Genomic DNA, 21274 nt, shown 5'->3' on the forward strand with positions numbered 1-21274 from the left:
GAGGCCTTCAACGAGATGGATTGATACGGTGGCTGCGATGATGGGATCAAGTATAGCAGGGATTGTGGGGCTGGCGCGGGATCGGGCAGTGTTTTGTTCTGCTGTGCATGGGGTCGCTGAGTCGGAAACAACTCGACGGCACTTAACAACAACAATAACAACAATAGAAATTTCAGCAAAGTGGCAGGATACTAGGTCAACATATAAAAATCAGTTGGATTCCTTTACATCAACAAAGAGACCTTTGAAAATGAAATAAGGAAAACAATGCTATTTACAATACCTACCAAAAAGATAAAGTGCTTGGGAATAAATCTTATCAGGAGCACAAAATATGTATGTATACAAAAAAAAAAGAAAAGAAAAACTACAAGCAAAAACACTACTACAACACTGTACAAGGAATCTACATAAATGGAAGAATGTGTACTGCTCATGGATAGGAAGACTGAGCATTGTGAAAATGTCAATACTACTCAAAGCAATCTATATATTCAATGAAATGCTGATCCAGATTCCATCAACATTCTTTAAGGACATGGAAAAGCCAAACACTAATTTCATATGGAAAGGAAAGAGACCTCAGATAAGCAAAGCACTGCTGAAGAAGAAAAACAAAGGAGGAGGTCTCACACTCACTAATCATAAAACCTACTATACAGCCACAGTAGTCAAAACAGCATGGTATTGATGCAATGATAGACAAATAAACCAATGGAACAGAATTAAAAACCCAGAAATAGACCCATCCACCTATGGACAGCTGATCTTTGACAAAGGGCCAAAACCCATTAAATGGGGGAGAGATAGCCTCTTTAACAAATGGTGTTGGAAAAACTGGATATCCACTTGCAGAAAAATGAAACAAAACTCATACCTCACCTCATACACAAACACTAACTCAAGCTGGATAAAAGACTTAAATGTAAAACCCAAAACCATAAAGTTCATCAAAGATAAAATAGAGGCAAATCTAGGGGCCCTAATCAATGGTATAAATAGACTATTAAGCATAACCCAAAACGCACAAGCAGTGGAAGATAAACTAGATGACTGGAACCTTTTAAAAAGTAAATTCGTATGGGCATCAAAAGACTTCTCCTAAAAGGTAAAAAGAGAACCTGCAGACTGGGAAAAAATATTTGGTTTTGACATACCTGACAAAGGACTTATTTCTAAAATGTATAGAAAACTTCAACACCTCAATGCCAAAAAGACAAAAAATCCAATTCAGAAATAGGTCAAGGACATGAACAGATACTTCACTAAAGACACATAGGTGGCCAAAAACACATGAGGAAATGCTCGTGATCATTAACCATTGTTGTTGTTGTTATGTGCCAAGGAGTCGGACCCAACTCGCAGCAACCCTCCTTTGGTTTCTGAGGTGGTATCACTACAGAAGTAGATTGCCCAACCTTCCTTCTGAGGAGTGGCTGGTGGGTTTGAACCACCAGCCTTCTGGTTAGCAATCAAGTGCCTTAGGCACTATGCTACCAGAGCTCCCCATTAGCCATTAGAGAGATACAAATCAAAACAACAATGAGATATCCTCTCACCCCAGCAATAAAAGCAAAGTTCAACTACACAGAAAATAACAAATGCTGGTGAGGCTGTGGAGAGACTGGAACTCTCATACACTGCTGGTGGGACTATAAAATAGTATGGCCACTGTGTAAAATGGTATGGCATTTCCTTGAAAAAAAAAAAAAAAAAACCTGAAAATAGAAATACCATTTGATCCAGCAATTTCATTACTATGGATAGATCCTAAAGAGGTGAAAGACAGGACATGAATAGATATATGCACATCCATGTTCATCACAGCACAATTCACTATAGCAAAGAGATGGAAACAGCCTAAATGCCCATCAATAGATGAATGGATAACCAAACTATGGTACATTCACACAATGGCATACTATGCAACATTCAAGAATAATGAAGAATCCATGAATCACCTTACAAGGTGGATGAATTTGGAGGACATTATGCTGAGTGAAATAAGTCAATAACAAAAGGACAAATATTGTATGAGTCCATTATTGTAAAAAGTCAAGGAAAGGTTTACACAGGGAAGGAAATTTATTTTGCTGCTGTGATGTAGTAAATTACATAGTGTGGCTTTTCTAGCTATAAGTCTTTGTAAACTCCAAGGCGGAATTTGCCATGAGCAACTGGGTAGCTCCTGATTGTTAAAATTATCCACCTGGGGTATTTATTTCTGTTGCATGTGACAGTAAGCAATCTTCTGGGAAGTTCTTTCTCTCTCTCAGGTGTATAGAATTCTTATGTAGGGATTGGTTAGTTTGGCCACTCTGCCAGGCTCAAAAGAAGCCTTCCTAGAGGCAGAAGAAGTCCCTCTGACTGTTGGTTGAGAAAGATGTGCTGGTGAGAGAAACACAATCCTGAGAGACATGCACTTGCTGAGAGAGATGCAAGAGACACGTGCTGAGAGACAGACACGAGAAACATGCACTACTGAGAGATAGACTGCTGGCTGCTAAGTGAGGTGGCTGGTTGTGAGAGACTGAGTGCATTTCTGAACTTGAATTGTAGCCTGTTGCTTCCCTAATAAAATCTGTGATTTCTGTGTCGCTACTGCAGCGAATTATCGAACCCAGCAGAGAGGTGGTGGGTGCTGCAGGAAGAAGAGTTTGTGTCAGGGTTGCTGAAAGGGCAGGAGGGAGGCAGCATGTCTGGCCTCACAGGAATAGGCCTTGGGCTACTGATGGTGATATTGTCTTCCTCTTGTGGGGTTAGAGGAGGTCAGAAGATGCGGCCTACTTGCCCCTTTGCCAGTTGCTTACTGGGGATGGGAGGGAAGGGGAAGGAAAATTTCGGACTTGTTGGGGGTCACATGTTGATTTGAGTGAAAGGAAGGATGGTATGGAAAGAGTCTGTGACCAGCATGATGACGTTGGGGAAAGGAAAGACACTGAAACATGCAAAAAGATATAGACAACAGGAGCACATATTATTACATGCACAATACTGCATCATCACTAGTGCCAAACACCAGGCTATGGATTAATGCATAGACAGGTGAGAAGATCAGATTGAGGTAGGCAAACAGGAATATACCCAAAATCATGGATAGATTTGGTTCAAGATAATCTTACATATGCACGTGTGCTACAAAATCAGCCACATACATTACAGAAACAACAGAAGAGAGGGTTGGAGTAGCTTCTCAGAGACAACAAAACACCTTGAGGGAGAGAGTCACTGGGCCTGCGGACTTGGGACCAGAGTCTTGGGGGACATTGTACTCAACTGGCAAAACATAGTACATAAAAATCTTGTTTTATAACCTTCTTTGGTAGGTAGCAACTGGGGTCTTAAAAGCTTTCAACTGGCACGTAAGATGCAGCTATTGGCCTCCTCTTGTCTGGAACAAAGAAGAGTGAAGAAAATCAGTCATTTGGAAACAGTCCAAAGATATGATGGACCATGAGGACCTGAGCCTTCATGATCCTGAGACCACAAGGACTAGATGATACCTGACTACCAATGCCAAGCACTCAGAAAGGGATTAAAATTATAGATCCTGGATAGAGTGGGAGGAAAAATGTGGAACAAAATTCAAAAACATAAACATTACCAGAATTACTGGTCAGATACAGATTGGCGGAATGTCCAAGGCTATGGCCTGGGATTATCCTTCTGGCCTGAAAATGGACTCACTTCCATGGATTGGCTCTCAGCCCAACAGTAAGAGCTACAAACAGAACACCTACCCCAGAGAGATGTGCCCACCTACCCTAGGGAGATGCACCCCTTGGATCAATCAGTCATGAGATATCAGAGGGGCAGCATTCACATAGAGAAAGTTGGACATACAGGAATGCATAGATATGAAGGGCACAGGGAAGGGGTGGTCACAGGGAGAGGAGGGGAGGAGAGTTTTTTATGGTTGGGGATTGTAACTGGGGCCATGAAATCAAATGTGCATGAACTCTTGAGAGTAAAACGAATCTTCTTTGTAAAGGTGCACACCAATCACAATTAAAAAAAAAATTAAAATTAAATAAATAAAAAATATACTCATGGGCTACAGTTAATGAGAAATGTATACACGTAAATGTGTGTATTAGAACAAACAAACTAATAAAACTCAGGAGCTAATTATCCATCTCAAGAAAGCAGAGAACACAGGAAAATACGCAAAAAAAATGAGTACAATATGAACCCAAGAGCAGAGTATAAGAAATTTAAATTAATATGAAATAGACAAACTTAAAAAAAATTTGAAAAGGATTATATTTCTGATGAGACTGATTTAAAAAAAGGAAAGAAAAATAAACTTAAAATATCAGAAATGTAAAAGGAAGTATCACCAAAAATCATGCAGTCATCAAAAGGACAGATAATATTACACAAAATTTTATTCCACTATATTTAAAAATTTAGGCAAAATGGGTAACTTCCTAGAAAAAACTGAAAACACAAAATTAGCTGAGAGGGAAATAAAGAGCCTTGTGCTTTTCAATTCAGACATGTAGAGAGCTGAAAACAACATAAACCCCATCCTTAAAACAGGGTAAAAGCTAGGAAGACTGTTAATGGCTTTTCTTGAACACATCAGAGAACTAAGATCAGAGAGCCATCAAATGCCACAAAATCTTGAGACCTATCTGGAGAAACAGGACTTAAGCATTTGCTTATCCAGGGCTACAGTCAAGAGCTCATTGCCCTTGAGTCCATTCTGATTCATAGTGGCACTACAGGACAAAGTAGAACTGTCCCTAGGGTTTCTAAAGCTGTAATCTTTATGAAAGCGCATTGCCACATCTTTCTTCCCAGGAGTGGCTATTTGGTTTGAACCACTGACTTTTTGTTTAGTAGTCAAGTACAAAACCACTAGGCTACCAAGACTTCTTACAGCCAAGAAGAAGATACAAATAGAAAGTGCTAAAGAATTGCTGAAGTCTATATGGGGGCTAGCAAGAAAGTGTGAAGTCTCCTTGTCTGCAGATATAGGAGTGTTTGCATCCTCCAGGCTCTTATAGAGAAGATTGGTAGGAATGCTAAGTAAGCTTCCCTTCCAGTGCTGGCTAGGAGAGAAGCACAGTAGCCATTGTGGAGTCTTCTCCATCTCCCCTACCTTCTCCAGTAAACAAAAGCCTTAATTTGCAGTGGGAAAAGCAAGGAAAGCCATCCCCTTAGGAGATTGCTTGCATCTGGGAAGAGAAGTAGAAGCATTTACAAAGGCCACACTCCTTAGTCCCTAAGTCTTAGTCTGCTAAGAGAAAGACTTAATCAGAATATCAAAGAATGCCTTTGGTCCCTCACCTTCAGGCTAACCAGTGTAGAGTCATATGTGGGATGTAGCTGAGACAGCAGTAAGAGACAGATTCTCTCTGGAGCAAAATGCAAAGTGAATACCCAAAGCAAAAGGAAGTACAGACACAGAGAAAATAACTTTTGCCAAATAAGTCCTCACCCTAGACATAAAATATTCCTGGAAGACTTTGAAGGAGCTCTGGTGGCATAGTACTTATGTTGGGTTCCCCTTCACCAGGGCTCCCCCAACCCAAGGGATAACGCCACCCAAAATCACTCACGAAAGACGTCTCTTGATGCAAAAGCAGGAGGAGTTTATTCGAGGTACCAGCGCGCTGGGGCCCGACTCATATCCCACGCAGGGGCAGAGGAGTTGAGCAGCCAGCAACAAAGTTACACAGTATTTAAAGGCAAAACCACAAGGGGGTGGTCAGAGAGAGAGAGTACAGCTGATTGGTAAGTTTAAGTTTGAATTCTCCAATTACGTGGTATGGTTGAGTTCAGGGCTTAGTCATCCTTGCCTTGCCCCTGTTCCTGGAACTGGGGCCCGCCCTTTTGCTGGCCTTAATAGTGGCCTTTTATTGCAAAACTATATTAAATATTACATTTCTAATTTCGTATTTACATTTTTAATTCCACACTTATGGCATTTGATTGCTAACCAGAAGGTTGGTGGTTCAAACCCACCAGCCTCTCCTAGGAAGGAAGACTGGGCAATTTACTTCTGTAAAGATTTACCACCTTGGAAACCCAAAGAAGGTCACTATGACTCAGAATCAACTTGATGGCAGTGAGTTTGGGGGTTTTTCTTGGAAGAATTGAAGTATGTGGTTCACTGAGTATCACCACAGTAACAACAAAAGCTCAAATTCAGCCCAACTCCTGATAAGATTAACAAACAAAATCCCACATTAAAGGCCTAGTAGAAAGAAAAGCATGTCCATTTCCAATATCATATCCTACACAAAACGTCCAGCTTTCAATAAAAAAACAAAATTATGAAATATACAAAAAGGTAAAAAAAAAAAAAAAACTTGGAAGCAACAAACAAAGCAATCATCAAAAATAGATATGGCACAGAAGTTGTAATGATCAGACAGGAAATTTAAAAAAAATTTAGTAACACATTAATGGTAGACAGACTTTGGTAGCATGAAAGACCAGATGGGTAATTTTAGCACAGAGATAGAAACTATTATGAAAGAATCAAAAGGAAATTCTAGGGGGAAAAAAAATTTAAATGAAACCACCATAGTAGAAATGAAGAATTCCTTCAGTGAGTTCATCAGTAGACTCTACAGACCCAAGGAATGAATCAATGAATTTATAAACAAGAGAATAGAAAGTAACCAAAATAAAAAATCAAGAGAAAAAAAAAAAAAAGGATGAGAATAGGAAAAGCAATGTATATGCTGCCTACAAGAAATCTACTTTAAATGAAAAGACTTTCAGATAGGTAAAAAGTAGAAATGGAGAAAGATATACCATACAAAAATTAACCAAAAGAAAGTAGCAACTATATTTATATCAGACAAAGCAGACTTCTGAGCAAGGAGAGGGGCATTATATAATGGTAAAGGGGTCACTCTCCAAGGAAATAAAACAATCTTAAATATGTATGCACCTAAAAACAGACCTTCAGAATGCATCAAGAAATAACGAACAGAATCAATAAAACTGAAAGGATAAACAAATGCATAATTATATTTAGAGATGTCAATAATTCTTTATTAATAATTGATAGAGTAAGTACACAGAATATCAGTAAGCATCTAGATTAAATGAACAACAGGATTGATCAACATAACCTAACAGAAATTTATCAAGTGATACAAGACCAAGAATGATCATATTATGGGCCATAAAAGGAAACTTAAAAATGTAAAAGAATAGAAATCATATAAAATACATCTTTTGACCTTAATAGTATTAAACTAGAAATTAACAGCAGAATAAAATCTGGCAAATCCTCAAAAATTCAGGAATTAAACAACACACTTCTGATATACGAGACAAAGAATAAGTCTTAAGGGAAATTTTAAAATATTTCAAACTCAATGGAAATTAAAATGCAATATATCAAAATTGGAGGATGCAACAAAAGCAATTCACACAGGGAAAATTTATAGCAGCAAATGCTTACATTAGAAAAGAAGGAAGGTTTTAAATCATTAACCTAAGATTCCACTAGGTACAATTAAAAAAATAGAGAAAGAAGTGCAAATTCAAACTAAAGCAAATAGAAGGAAGAAAATAACAAATCTCAGAGGAAAAATAAATGAAAGTAAAACAGAAAAAAAAAGAAAAAATGTCAAGCCAAAATCTTCCTCTAGAAAGACTGACAAAACTGATAAAGCTCTTGCCATACTGACCAAGATAAAAAGAAAGAAGACACAATTTATTATTATTATTTATTTGCTTTAGGTGCAAGTTTACACAGCAGAGTTTGTTTTACATTCAGCATTATGTGTACATTTAGTTTCACTCCCCATTTACCATCCTCAACCCTAACCCAGTCTCTTCTCCTGCCTGCCCAGTAACTCCCCTCCCCATGTGCTCCTCATAGCTATGCACTCTTATGTGTCCTGCATTTCCTTGTGCAAATGTTGTCCCTCTGGTGTCCCATGCTTGATTGCTCCAAGGGATGAATTTCCATAGAGCATGTGGGTGTATCACCCTAGATTGAGTGGTCTGCATGTACTTCTTTTTTACTATTGGGCTGAGAGCCAGCCCCAGGGGGTAAGTTTTATTCCAGGCCCAGAATGTATTGCAGGGCCACAGTATTGGGGGTCTCACCAGACTCCATCTGACTAATAATTCTGGTCATTATTGAGCTTTTGGATTTTGTTCCACATTTTTCCTCCCACTCTATCCAGGATCTCCAGTTTTGCTCCTTTTCTGCGTGGTTGGCATTGGTAGCCGGGTACCATCTAGTTCTTCTGGTCTCGAGGGCCATTGTGTCTTAGGGATGATTGCTTCCACATGCCCTTGTTTTGTTTTGTTTTGTTTTTCCTGCACTCTTCTTTGCTTCCAATGATAGGAGACCATTAGCTGTATCTTAGATGGCCGCCTGAAAGCTTTTAAGACCCCAGTCGCTACCACCAATGTAGAATGAGGAACAAGACTTTTATGTATTTTGTTGCACCAATTGAGTCTGGTGTCCCCCAGTACTATGGTCCTGAGATGGTAGATCCATTAGATCTCTCTCCCACAGTTTCTCGGTGTCCTTGAGGAATTACTCTAAGTCTGTCTTCTGTTGTTTCTGTAAGAATTGCAGGTATATTGTATCACTGCTATCTGTGCAAAATTAGCCTCCGTTGAATCTATCTTTGGTCTAGAGTATACTCCAGTTCACTGACCACCATCTGATCCTGTCAGATGTTTAAGACATAAATTTTTAATGTCAGAAATAAGAGAGGACATCACTACTGATAACAGAAACATCAAAAGGATAACAAGGGAATACTAGAAATCTATGCTCATGAATTTAAAAACTTAAGTAAAATAGAATGGAATAAATAATTCCTTGAAAGACACAAACTACTAAAGCTCATTCAAGAAGAAACAGCCTGAAGTGTCCTATATCTATTAGAGAAATTAAATTTCTAGTTTAAAATTTCTGAAAAACAAAGTTTCAGGTCTAGATTATGTCAGTGGTTAATTCTACCAAACATTTAAGTAGGAAATAACAACAATTCTGTACAATCTCATCCAAAAAGTAGAAAACAAAAGAATATTTTCAAACTCATTTTATGAGGCTAGTAATACCCTAATTCCAAAACCAAAGGCATTTCAAGAAAAGCAAATAGCAATATTTCTCGTGAATACAGAAATGAAAATTCTCAACAACATATGAACAAAATTGATGCAGCAATATATAAAAGGATTTTGTAGATAAAAAGTGACATAAATCTAATCCCCAAAATATGATTAATCAAATCCCCCTTTCCCAGTTCTCAATCATTTATGACACCAGTCACCTCTGTCATGGCATGTTCTCTCTCTGATTCTAGCTACTTGGAGCTAGGCTTTCACAAATTACAAAGATACCATCCCTCAGATTGCCAAATATAGAGATACCAGCCACAAGCTTGGGAATCCACATAACATCCTTATTTCTGACCTATTGGCTGCAAATTCAAGGTTTTCTCATTACCCCTTCGGGATGCCAGCTGCAAGTTTAGGGGCTTACTGTGGACTCACTCACTTTTACCTGCTAGCTCCCACTGCTCCGTTGGGTTCAACAATTCACTGGAACAACTCATAGAACTCAAAAACATGCTATATTACAATTATAGATTTATCATAACAAAAGGATATTAATCATGATTAGTAAAAGAAACACATGGGGCAAGGTCTTGGAAGGTTCCCAACACAGACCTACATGTCCCAAAAAGGATATACTACCCTCTCATGTACATTGATGTCTTTCACCAAACAGGTAGCTCCTGGAGCTTCCACGGCCAGAGTCTTTATTGGCTTCATTGCATAAGCACAATCAGGGCCTCATTACATATATATGATAGGGACCTCATTGTATATGCATGATTGAATCATGATCCTGCCCCTGCCTGAGGTCAGTTGATATCAGGCCATGAGGTAATCCTTCTGGCTTGGCCAACCCCCCTTCATTAGCACAGTCTTTAGGCCTAGATAACAAAATCTACCTCAATTACTCAGGAGATTCCAAAGATCAACTCTCAGGAACCAAGGACAAATACCAAATTGCTTTCTGTAAGTTGACTCATTTCCTCACAAGGATAATCCATCACAATAAAGTGGAATTCATCCCAGGAATGCAAGATGAGTTCAACATTCAAAAATCATGTTAGTCATCTTAATATACTAAGAAGAAAATACATGGAAAAATATACTTAATCTTTGAATTTGGCTATGACTTCAGATAGACAAGGAACTCTGGTGTTGCAGTGATTAAAGCATTTGACTGATAACCAAACCGTCAGTGGTTTGAACCCACCAACCTCACGCAGGAGAAAAATGAAGCAGTCTGTTTCCGTAAAGATATACAGCCCTGGAAACTCTATTGGGCAGTTCTACTCTGTCATATAGTGTTGTTATGAGTCAGAATCAACTCAGTGGCAGTGGGTTTGGTTTTATACATCAAAATAACAAAATTTGATAAATTTGGTATATCCATACAATGGAATACTTCTCAGCTATTAAAAGGAATTAACATGCTACAACATGGATGAACTACAGAAACATTATGCTTAGTGAAAGAAGCCAGGTGCAAAAGATTGCATGTTTCAATTATATGAAATGTCTAGAAAAGGCAAATGTATAGAGACAGAAAGCAAATCAGTGGTTGCCTGGTGCTGGGGGCAGGAGTAGGGGTTAACTATAAACAGACATGATGAAACATCTTGGATTGGGGACTTCCAGTAAGATGGCAGAATAGGCAGACAAGCTACACAGATCCTTTTCAACAAAGAAAAGAGAAACCAATTGACAGAGATACGGAAGATGATCCTGGAGCCCTGAGCTTTAAAACGAACTATACAGAAGTGGATTAGGCACCAACTAGTGGAAAAATCTGAATGAAAACAGTGAGTACAGAGACGGACAGAGCTGCAGACTGTCAGCTACTCTGACAGCACCAACAGCCTGAAGATATCCAAGTAGAGCTGGGACCTAAGAATTGACTTAAAGATCAGCCCTGGTCACCAAAGGCTGCAGGGATGACTGCACTGATGGCCTATGACTAGAAAGGGAAACAGCAAGGAGGGAGACAACCTGAGCTGTGGACTTTTGGCTGTCCAAAGGGCACAGCCATTTTGATTGTTTATAAGCAGCGGCCATTTGGATATTTAAAGTGACTGAGGGGGCAGCCATTTGGAATGTTTAGAAGTGGTGGCTATTTTTGATATTTAATGTGACCAAGGGCACAGCCATTTGGAATGTACACAAGCTGTGGCCATTTTGGATATTTAAGGCAACAGCATTATCATTCAGATTTCAGAGACCTAAAAATAGGCTCTGTTTGCCAAGGACAGCAGGGACATACAGGAGGCTTACAACGGGAAAGGAGACAGGTGGTGAGTGCATAAGTGCTGACAACTAGCGAATAGAGGAGCACAGTACCCTGCTAACTTAGATAACGTTGAAACAAAACAAAGAAAATGAAAATCCTGTGCAAGTCACTCCAACATACAATCACCAAGTAAATATAAACACAAAAACCTCACAATGTCTTGAAGACAACAGAGCATCACAGTCTACACAAAGAGGCAAGATAAAGCAGGAGAAACAAGGGACCAGGATATAGACCCAGAACACATCCCTGAGGAAGAAGCAACATTGGAACTCCCTGATAAGGAATTCAAAAGAATTATATTTAGGTACCTTCAACGGATTGAGAGACAGATCAAGGAAAAAACTGACCAAAATGAGGAAAACACAGACAAAACCCTAGAACAACTTCAAAAGACAATATAAGAGCAAAATGACAAAATAAATGAAAAATTAGAATTGATATTAAATCTACAAATAGAAATCCAGAAGATTAATACTAAATTTCCAGAAATAGATAACTGTTCAATGTGAACAGGCAGAGGAGTAGAATTGAATCGATGGAAGACAGAATTAGTGAGACTGACCACAAATACCTCAATACTATTTCGGAAAGGGGTCAATCAGAAAAAAGATCAAAACAAAATGAAGAAAGCCTAAGGTTCACATGAGATACCATCAAAAGGAATAACCTATGTGTAATCAGAATTCAAGAACAGGAAGAGACAAATAAAACCACAGAGAAAATTGTTGAAGATTTGTTGGAAGAGAATTTCCCTGGCATGATAATAGATGAGAATATATCCATTCTGGAAGTCCAACGAACCCCAAACAGGATAGACCCCAATAGAAAATCACCAAGATATGTCATCATCAAACTCACCAAAAGCATAGGCAAAGAAAGAATCCTGAGAGCAGCATGGGAAAAACAAAAATTACCTACGATGGGAAGCCAGTAAGACTAAGCTCGGATTTCTTGCCAGAAATCATGCAGGCCAGAAGACAACAGGATAGTATACATAAAATCCTGAAAGAGAAAAATTTCCAACCAAGAATTATATACCTAGAAAAACTGTCTCACAATATGATGGTGAAGTTAGGATATTTCCAGATAAGCAGAAATTAAGGGAATTTGTTAAAACCAGACCAACCTTACAAGAGAGTCTTTTGCTAAAGGGAGTCTTTTGGACAGAGAACCAACAACAGCAAACAACAACCAACCATCAACAGACATGATGACATAACCCAGAAACCAACCCAGTTATGGAAGTATCCAAAGTAAATAAGCCTACAAGATTGTAAACAGGGAACTAGAGACATCAATTGACAAATGAGGACAACTACAAACCAAAAAGGGAAAAAACTGTGTAGTTACAGAACTTTTAAATGGTAGTGAAGTCAAGACAAGTGCAAGATAGAATGAACTGTTGTTCTAAACTTGGAAAGAAAATCATAAATCACAGAGTAACCTCAAAGAAAAATGATAAACCTTCACATTAAAATAAAAAAAGGACCACCACAAATATTTAGCAAACATTGAAACAATAGCAATGAAGGAAGTGATAACATGATTCATAAACAAAACGAGCTCAACACAGAAAATTATATGGAACAAAGAAATTAGCAACTTAACAAAATGACACCAACATTTCATACTTGTCGATAATTACACTGAATGTGAATGGATTAAATGCACCACTCAAGAGATGAAGAGTTGCAAACTGGATAAGAAAACATAGCTGATCAATAAGCTGTCTACAAGAGACACACCTTAGAGACAAAGAAACATTGTGGATTGTCGTGATCACTGCATAACTCTATATATTTACTAAAATCACTGAATGGTACAGTTACAATGGATGAATCTAATATATGAATTATATTTCAATAAAGTTGTTTCAAAAACTGACAAGAGAAAAAGAAACAAAGTTTAAAAAAAAAAAAATTCAGTTAAGTCATTTAAAGCTAGAGGTACCCGTGGACCCATCTCTGCAGAACCCCTTCTTTTTGGTAGGTTATAAGCCATGTAGAAAGGAGTTAGGAAAGGAGACAATATGCACCAGGTTTCTCACTATAACCTGCAAAGTAGGGTGTCAGGCTGAAGAGATAGCATTGGAGAGAGTGCTGAGCAAAGCAGAAAATGCAGGGACTGCAGGAAGTCCCTGGTGAGGGAGTAAGAAGTGAAGTGTGGACTACGGGTGGAAATGAAGACATAGATCAGGCCACCATAGGCTGCTAGCACACAGGAAACCAGGGATGTGAAAGCAGAAAGCATCATCACATGTTAAGAGTCGATATAAGTGTTCTGTGGATAAAGAATATAATCCTGAGGGCATGAATATTGTTTTGTTCATGGACATGTATTTGTCTATCTTTGTCACTGTCATGGAGAGGAAACTAGGAGCTGTACAACAAATGTTTGTTAAAGAAATCAAGGTACAATACTCATTCATTTCCATAATTTGCACAAACTGGCTAAAATAGGCTGACCCCACAAAAACTAGACCTGAGTCCTCTTTAAGCAGCACACAGAGTCCATGATTGAGCTCTGCCTTCATAGAGGGAAGAGAACACCATCTCCTATGGCACCATAGCAAGGTTTTCCCTCTCATCACCTCTACCGTTTTCTTCATTAGACAGATGATCTAGGCCAAAGGAGAGGTCATGTCTATCTGAGGTGACCCATTAACAAAGGTGAGAAAAGCAGGGATTCCCCCCCCTCAACTCCTCACGCCAGAAGGTATAAACTCTGAAATTACTCTGGGACTCTGCTGAGGCTCAAGGGAAAAAAGTCTAGCCTTTCACTGAACACCAATTGCATAGGCTAAGGAGGTCACAGCAGGTGAAGGAACAAAAGCTCTTCATTTCTAAGATGTCCTCACCTGCACTTTATTAAGTAGACTAAAAGCATCACTGCTAAATGTCTTCATATTGATGGTGGCCAATACTGTAAAGAGAAAAAAGAGGCAGTGTTACATGTGTCAGCAGGGAAAGGGGGGGGAGGGGTGCATCAGAAGGGAAGGCACGCTTGATAGTAAAGGTGCACCCCATGTTGCAGTGTACAGGGGCTTTTGCAAGGACACCAGGAGGTAAGAAGGATAAGACAGGTGGTTAAAGTTAGCCACATTACCCAGAGAAGTGGAACAGCCCAAAGTTCCACAAATTGATAAGAACTAGAAAATAAGCACAGGCTTCTTGACCCCAGCTTCAGCACACTTTCCAATGCACCATGCTCCCTCTCTTAGTATCTCTTAAATAACAGAGAAGAGCTACCAAAAGGGAGGATAGAAGAAGAGTATATAGAAGCAAGCTAATCTTGAGCTAATGATTACCTGACAGATCCCTGGAACCATCTACCTGCTCATAAAATCAATATCATCCCTCTATAATGAATTGTCCCACTACTTTATCCTCCAGGATCTACCACATGTCCACTCTGAGTCTCACATTATAGGATCTCAGGACAAGGACTTTGCCTGGGCTCAGTTTCTTATACAACACCTATTTTCTTTCTCCATGTCATTCTTAGATGTTGCTGGAGATGACCCTGATTCTAAACTGATAGAGCTGATATAACAGTCTGTTTAAAGACAACAGTCACAAGGTAAAAGTGAAGGAGTCAGCAAGTGAACTCTTAGCTTTGACCTTGAGTTTTCATCTATTATAATATTAAATCTCTGGGATCCATTTCAATGTACACAGAAAAGAGGGGCATCAGAGATAAACTTGGTTCTCTTTGAGACTTGTTCAAGATTTAAATTGGGTTGTTTAGAGCCTCAGCTCTTCCTTAGCAGGAGCTCTGGTGGCATAGTGCTTTCCGTAAGATACTCTAAATTTGTACCTCCTTTGATGTAGCCTTTAAGCACGTCTTTCTCATTATCTGAGGTCAAGAGCAGTTCGACAATCCCTCTTTGCAGCAGGGCCTGTGGGGAAAACAGAACAAAATGAAGGTCCCTTTCCTTGTTCCCATGAGAAAAAGGAAATTAGGAAATAAATGTCACCAGGATTCAGACAGGCAGGGTCTAAGCTCCAAACCTGACACTCTGTAACTTAGTAAAGGAAGAATCTCTGTCTCTGTATTAGCCATCCTGGTGTTTTCCATGGTCAACAGCAAAACCTATTGAATGAGTGTGGGCTCAGATACCCATGGTCTCAGTCCTGGGAAAAGCACACTACTAAGCAGGGCTCTTTGTGCTGCCAGGTTAACAGTAGACACTTTGAAAGAGAATCTAAATCAAAGAGAAAGTGAGAAGATGACTTGGGGAACACATTAGGTTCTAAGATTAGAGATAAAAGTCACAAAACCTGAATCACCCCTGGACATTGAGAAAGGAAACAGGGAAGCATATCATGGCTGCAGGGGCAGTCAGGAAATTTCTAATTTTAAAGTAATATTTATTACGCCAACAGATGACCAGAGAGCAGGATGAATCTGCCTGTACTTCTTATATGTTCACTGATCCATATCTGGTACTAGGAATGGAAAATGGTGGTAAATTTTAAAAATAATAATAATAATAATAATAATAAAATAGCGTTAGCTAAATAACATTGATTGATGGGATTACACTGCTCTTGAGAAAAGTCAGGGATGGAAATGATTTATGGCCTTGTCCAGTCCCAGAAGCCAACTCTCATCATAGGAGCAACCTACACCTGTAGCCCAGCCCTATACTTCTACCCTCATTTCAATGCTCTTACTTCCTTGCCCCACTGATGGCCTTTGCCATTGCTTTCAAGGCTGTCCCACCCAGAGGCCTCTGTGTGGATGAAGCTCAGTGGACAAGGACAGAGGCTAGTGTGGGGAAACCATCTCAGGGAAAAACATGGAGCCTATGATGTGCTTAGCAACCTAAGGAAGGATTCCAGGTTAGTGTGAAACCTCATCAACTTCCAGTAGTGAGTCAAAAAAGGGAGGGGCCAGACTCAATAGACAGTATACTAGGCAGGACTGCAATTCTTGCCTGGTCTGAGAAATCATCACATGGAGAAGCAGAGAGAAAAGAAAAAAAAAGTGTATTAATACTAGAAACCAGAAAGCTGTAAGGTGCTAGCTATTATCACTGAGTTTTTGAAGTGTTATTTCCTATGGATGGAGATTTGCTTTAATGAGAATTGCAGGTTATAGAGATGGGAACAGAAAGCAATAATCTGTTCATATCATGTTTTGCCTCATAATACAATTATTTAAGTACATCTCAATCTCCCTGGCAAATTATAAATTCATAAAGACGTTGAACCTGATCTTATGTATTCTCATATTCCACAGTGCCTAAAACAGTATCAAACAAGCAGCAGAGACTCAGAAGATTCACACTGGGAAAGAGATGGATTGAAGAATGAGACAGACAAATATATAGACAAAGCAAGCCAAGGGTTTCTTACCTGTTGAACATATGGCATGTAGTCTTTGTCCTTATTATATGAACCATATTCATTCTCCACCTGCACAGCAATGATAGGACCTCCCCAGTGGTACTGAGACACAAGCAGAGGAGGATTTAAGAGTGAGACTACTGGTGGCAAAAGCCTGGGGTCTCAAGAACTGTTACTAAGAATAACACCTCTAGAGTATCCTTTGATTGAATTTATCTTATAGTTCTGCACTATCTCTCTTGTCAGGGTCCTATAGTCACCAAGTCCCTGTGGGCACTTAAACTGCTGCAGAAGTCCTACCTAACCTGTACTTCATAGATAAGTAATTCCATAGTTTTCCCTCTATTTCTCATACTAATTGTGGTAGTTAGGGTAGTGTGCAATGTGCTTCAAACATGGTTTTGAGTGCTTAGCAGCTGGATGCAGTTATTCTGCACGATGAGAATCAACTCCATGGTGGAATCTGCTATGAGCAGCTAATTTGTTGCCTTTTGGGTGTGGCTTCCAGTATATATGGGAAGCTTTGAGAAAGGTCTCTAGCTTTTGTCACATTTGGATTTTGCATTTGGCTGAGTCTTCATCTCCAGTTCCTGGACTTGAACCAGCGGCCTGCCATGTTGCCTGCAGATCTTGGGACTGTGCCATTTTGCCTGCTGTTCATCAGCCTCAGCAGCTGCCTGAGTTAAGAGACACCTCCCATTCCAGTGAGCCTGGAATAGAAGGCAGAACTGAAGCCCAAGGTTAAGGGACTTTCACTTAGCCCCTAGAGTTGGCATTCTGAATTTGGCCTTCTAAGTGGTAAGATAATACATTCATGTTTGTTACACCATCCACTTGTGGTATGTCTGTTATAGCAGCACTAGAGAACAAACTGCTGATTATCTACTTAAACATGAGAACTCAAATCTGCAAACCCACCTGGAACCCATCCTATTCACCTTCCTTTCAATTACTTTGTAACTGAAGGAAGGCCCCTCCTTTTGTCAGGTTGTGTCCCCATTTGTGTGCCTACTTCCACCTGCTCCCCTCAGGGTCCTGGCTCTTTGGATTTTTCCCTCTCTCTTCTCTATCTTCACTCTCTCCTTCGAATTGACTGGTTTCTATCATCACAAAATCTTGTTCCGAATCTTCACAGAGAGAGGAGTTTGGCAGGAAGGGAGAGAAACAGAAAGAGAAGGGAGAAAGGAGAGAGACAGAAAAATCTGATTCCAAGAATGTTTCCCTTCAGTTACAAGTCTCTTTCACTCTCCATTTTAAGTGTCAAACTTTTAGAAAATGATCAATTTTCTATAGTCACACTCTCTACTCTTGTTACTTCTAAATCACTCCTCAGCCCACTCTTATAAAACTTCCATCCCATGATGCCATTTAAATACAATCAATGTTAACATAGTTGTGCTAAATTTTAAAAAGTAAACTAAAATAAACACACTTTTGTTTTCAACTTAATCTTTCAGTACCATTTCACATTCAAATCTACTTACACTTAACTTTTTGAGCTCTTTTCCTTCACTGTCTTTAGCATCACTCTCCTACTTTTCTTCCTACCTCTCAGGCCACTGTTCTTTATTTTCTTCTGTCAATTCTTCCTCTAGCTATCTCTTAAAAAATGTTCTCTTTCTGTCTCTTTATTACCTCCTTAAGCAGTATATTCACTGATAGTAATCGAAAGCTGTGCTCACCATCTATATTTTGTTGATTCCCAAATAACAAGATATCTTACACACAGAAATCTCCCTGCTGAACCACAAACCTATGCAGGTAATATCATCCTTGTCACCTACTCATGGATCTTCCCAAGTGCCTCAAATTCAATGTATCCAAATATAATCCCAGTATCTTACCCATTAAAATATGCTCATTTTATTTTATTCCAACCCAGTAGGTAGCATCTCAGTGTCCAAAAGCTCTTATCACACCTTCTTAAGTCAACTGCCACATTACAATACCAAGTCCTGTCAATTGTACCAACTAACTAGCTTTCAAATATCTCCAAATCTTTCCTCTCCTCTGTCACTATCCTAGTCCAAACACCACTGTCACTCCCCTAGATAATTACAACAAATTTCCAAACCCCAACCCGGGAAAAAGCAAACTCAAATTTAACTGACTCACAGAGACCCTAAAGGACAGAACAGAACTGCCCCCATAGGGTTCCAGGGCTGTAATCTTTATGAAAGCAGACTGCTACATCTTTCTCCCATGGAGTGACTGGTGGGTTTGACCTTTCAGTGAGCAGCTGTATACTTCACCACTGTCAGCAGGGCTCCTTTCCAGCAGAAAAATACCCCGTAAAGTACGTATCAATCCAACAGGTAGAATAAGCTGTCTTTACTCCATAATACTCTTTACTCCAGAGCATAAAGCAATTCCTTGGTTCCCACTGTCCCCTAAGGCAAATGCTATTCCCCTTAGCCTGCATACAGAAACTATCATGATTTAGCCCATTTTCCTTTACACCACTGTGGTAGCATATAGGCATAAGGCATTTATTTGACTGCTAACCAGAAGGCTGGCAGTTCAAACCCACCAGCCACTCCTCGGAAGCAAGATTGGGCAATCTACTTCTGTAGTGATACTGCCTCAGAAACCCAAGGAGGGATCGCTATGAGTCTGATCCGACTTGATGGCAGTGAGTTCGGTTTAGTTTTGGTTTCTCGATATGCCTCTTTCAAACTTCACACTCACATTCCAGACAAGCTAAGCTTCTTTTAGTTCTTTAATCTCATTCTCTCTCTTTTCACTTAGTCTTCATCCATGTTGGAGTCTCCTGACCATTGCCCCTTGCCTGCCTAATAAGGCCCACCATGCTTCAGGTGATTGTTGAAAAGTACTTTCTCTGGAAAGCATGCACTGAACCTCCCTTCCACATCAAGGCCTGCGCTTTTGTATTTTTGTTTGTTTTATTGTGATTTGGGTGAAAGTTTATAAAGCAAATTTGTTTTTGATTCAACAGTTCATAACACATTTTGTTTCATGACACTGATTGCAATCCCCACAATGTAACAGCTCTTTCCCACCTCCTCCCTGTGGTTACCTTTTCCCTGTGTCCTTCTTACCTATGCATTCCTGCCTTCTAAGCTTTTTCCCTATGCAAATGCTGCCTTTCTAATCTTCCATGGTTAATTGTTCTCAGCAGTACACCTCCTTAGTGTAGTTGTTCACCTTGTAGTCCTGTCAGTTGTTTGGCTGAAAGCCAAGAGAGTGACTTCAATTTTAGTCCTGAAGAGTAACTAGGCCCATAGTCTTGGAGGTTGCACCAGTCAAAATCAGACCAGTAAGCCTGTTCTTTTTTTTTCCTTTTGTTTTTTTTATGATTTTGAGTTTTGCTGTACATTTTTCTCCCACTCTATCCAGGATGCCCAATTTTGATCCCTTTCCAAGTGGTTGGCAGTGGTGGCCAGGCACCATCTACTTCTTTTGGTCTTGGTGTCATATAAGCCAAAGTTCCTATGGTACACTGTGGTAGTTAAATTTGTATGCTAACTTGGCTGGGCCTGGTTGAGTGGCTGGGCAGCTGGTGGTAGTTGTTCTCCATGATGAGACTTGTAATGAACTCCATGGTGGGATCTAACACAAGTAGCTGAGTAGCTGCCTTTGGGATGTGGTCTGCTTCCTATATATAAGGAGAAACCGTGGGGAGAGTCTCTAGTTGTATGGCACGCCTGAACCCTGCATGTAGCTGTGTCATTGTTCAGCAGCCTGCCATGCTCTGCTGACCTTGGGACTTTCAATAGGCTTAAATTAATGGCTTGACATGTGGTTTGGTAACATCAGGACTGCACCTTTTTACTTGTCAACCTTGGGTTTCTCAGTCTCAGCAGCCAGCAGCTGTCTGAATGAAGAAAAGCCTCTAGCTCCAGTGGGCTGGGACCAGGAGGCAGAGCTGGACCCCAAAGTTGAGGGGCTTTCACCCAGGCCCTAGAGCCTGGCACTTTGAACTTGGACTAAAAGCCTCCAACTATAAGAGAATAAACTCCTGTTTGTTAAGGCCATCCCATTTATGGTATATTCTTGTCAGAGAGGCACTAGGTAAGCAGAACATACACTAAACCAAAAAACCCAAACTCACTGCCATCGAGTCAGATCCGACTCACAGCAACCCTTCCTTTGGTTTCCAAGGCAGTATCACTATGGAAGTAGATCGCCCAATCTTGCTTCTGAGGAGTGGCTGGTGGGTTTGAACTGCCAGCCCTCTGGTCAGCAGTCAAATAAATGCCTTAGGCACTATGCCACCAGAACTCACATGGTACACTACTCCCTTGAAAATTGTTTCCATGTTATTGTTGTTGTTAAGGGCCATCGATTAATTTCCGACTCATAGCGACCCCATGCACAGCAGAACAAAACACCGCCTAATCCTGCACCAGCTCCACGATCCTTGCTATACTCAGCCCATCGTCACAGCCACTGTGTCAATCCATCTCGTTGAAGGCCTTTATCTCTTTCATCAACCCTCCTCCTTACCAAGCATGACATCCTTCGCCAGGGAATAGTCCCTTCTGACAACATGACCAAAATAGGTGAGACAAAGTCTGGCCATTCTTGCTTCCAGGGAGCTTTTTGGCTGCACTTCCTCCAG

At 39.9% G+C, this 21274-nt stretch overlaps 1 protein-coding gene across 1 annotated transcript in view; it reads right to left on the reverse strand.

Moving 5' to 3' along the window:
* Positions 1 to 21274, reverse strand: part of GLB1L3 (galactosidase beta 1 like 3) — a 183124-nt gene that overhangs the window by 101667 nt on the left and 60183 nt on the right. The window contains exons 9-11 of the mRNA XM_007948732.2: positions 16702 to 16794; positions 15158 to 15239; positions 14199 to 14263 (exon numbers count right to left, since the gene is read on the reverse strand). Coding sequence (XP_007946923.2) covers positions 14199 to 14263; positions 15158 to 15239; positions 16702 to 16794 — 240 coding nt within the window. The remainder of the gene's footprint in view (positions 1 to 14198; positions 14264 to 15157; positions 15240 to 16701; positions 16795 to 21274) is intronic.

The sequence above is a fragment of the Orycteropus afer genome, unplaced genomic scaffold (assembly GCF_000298275.1).
Source record: "Orycteropus afer afer isolate SDZICR_OR568_19922 unplaced genomic scaffold, OryAfe1.0 scaffold00221, whole genome shotgun sequence".
Lineage (NCBI taxonomy): Eukaryota > Metazoa > Chordata > Mammalia > Tubulidentata > Orycteropodidae > Orycteropus > Orycteropus afer.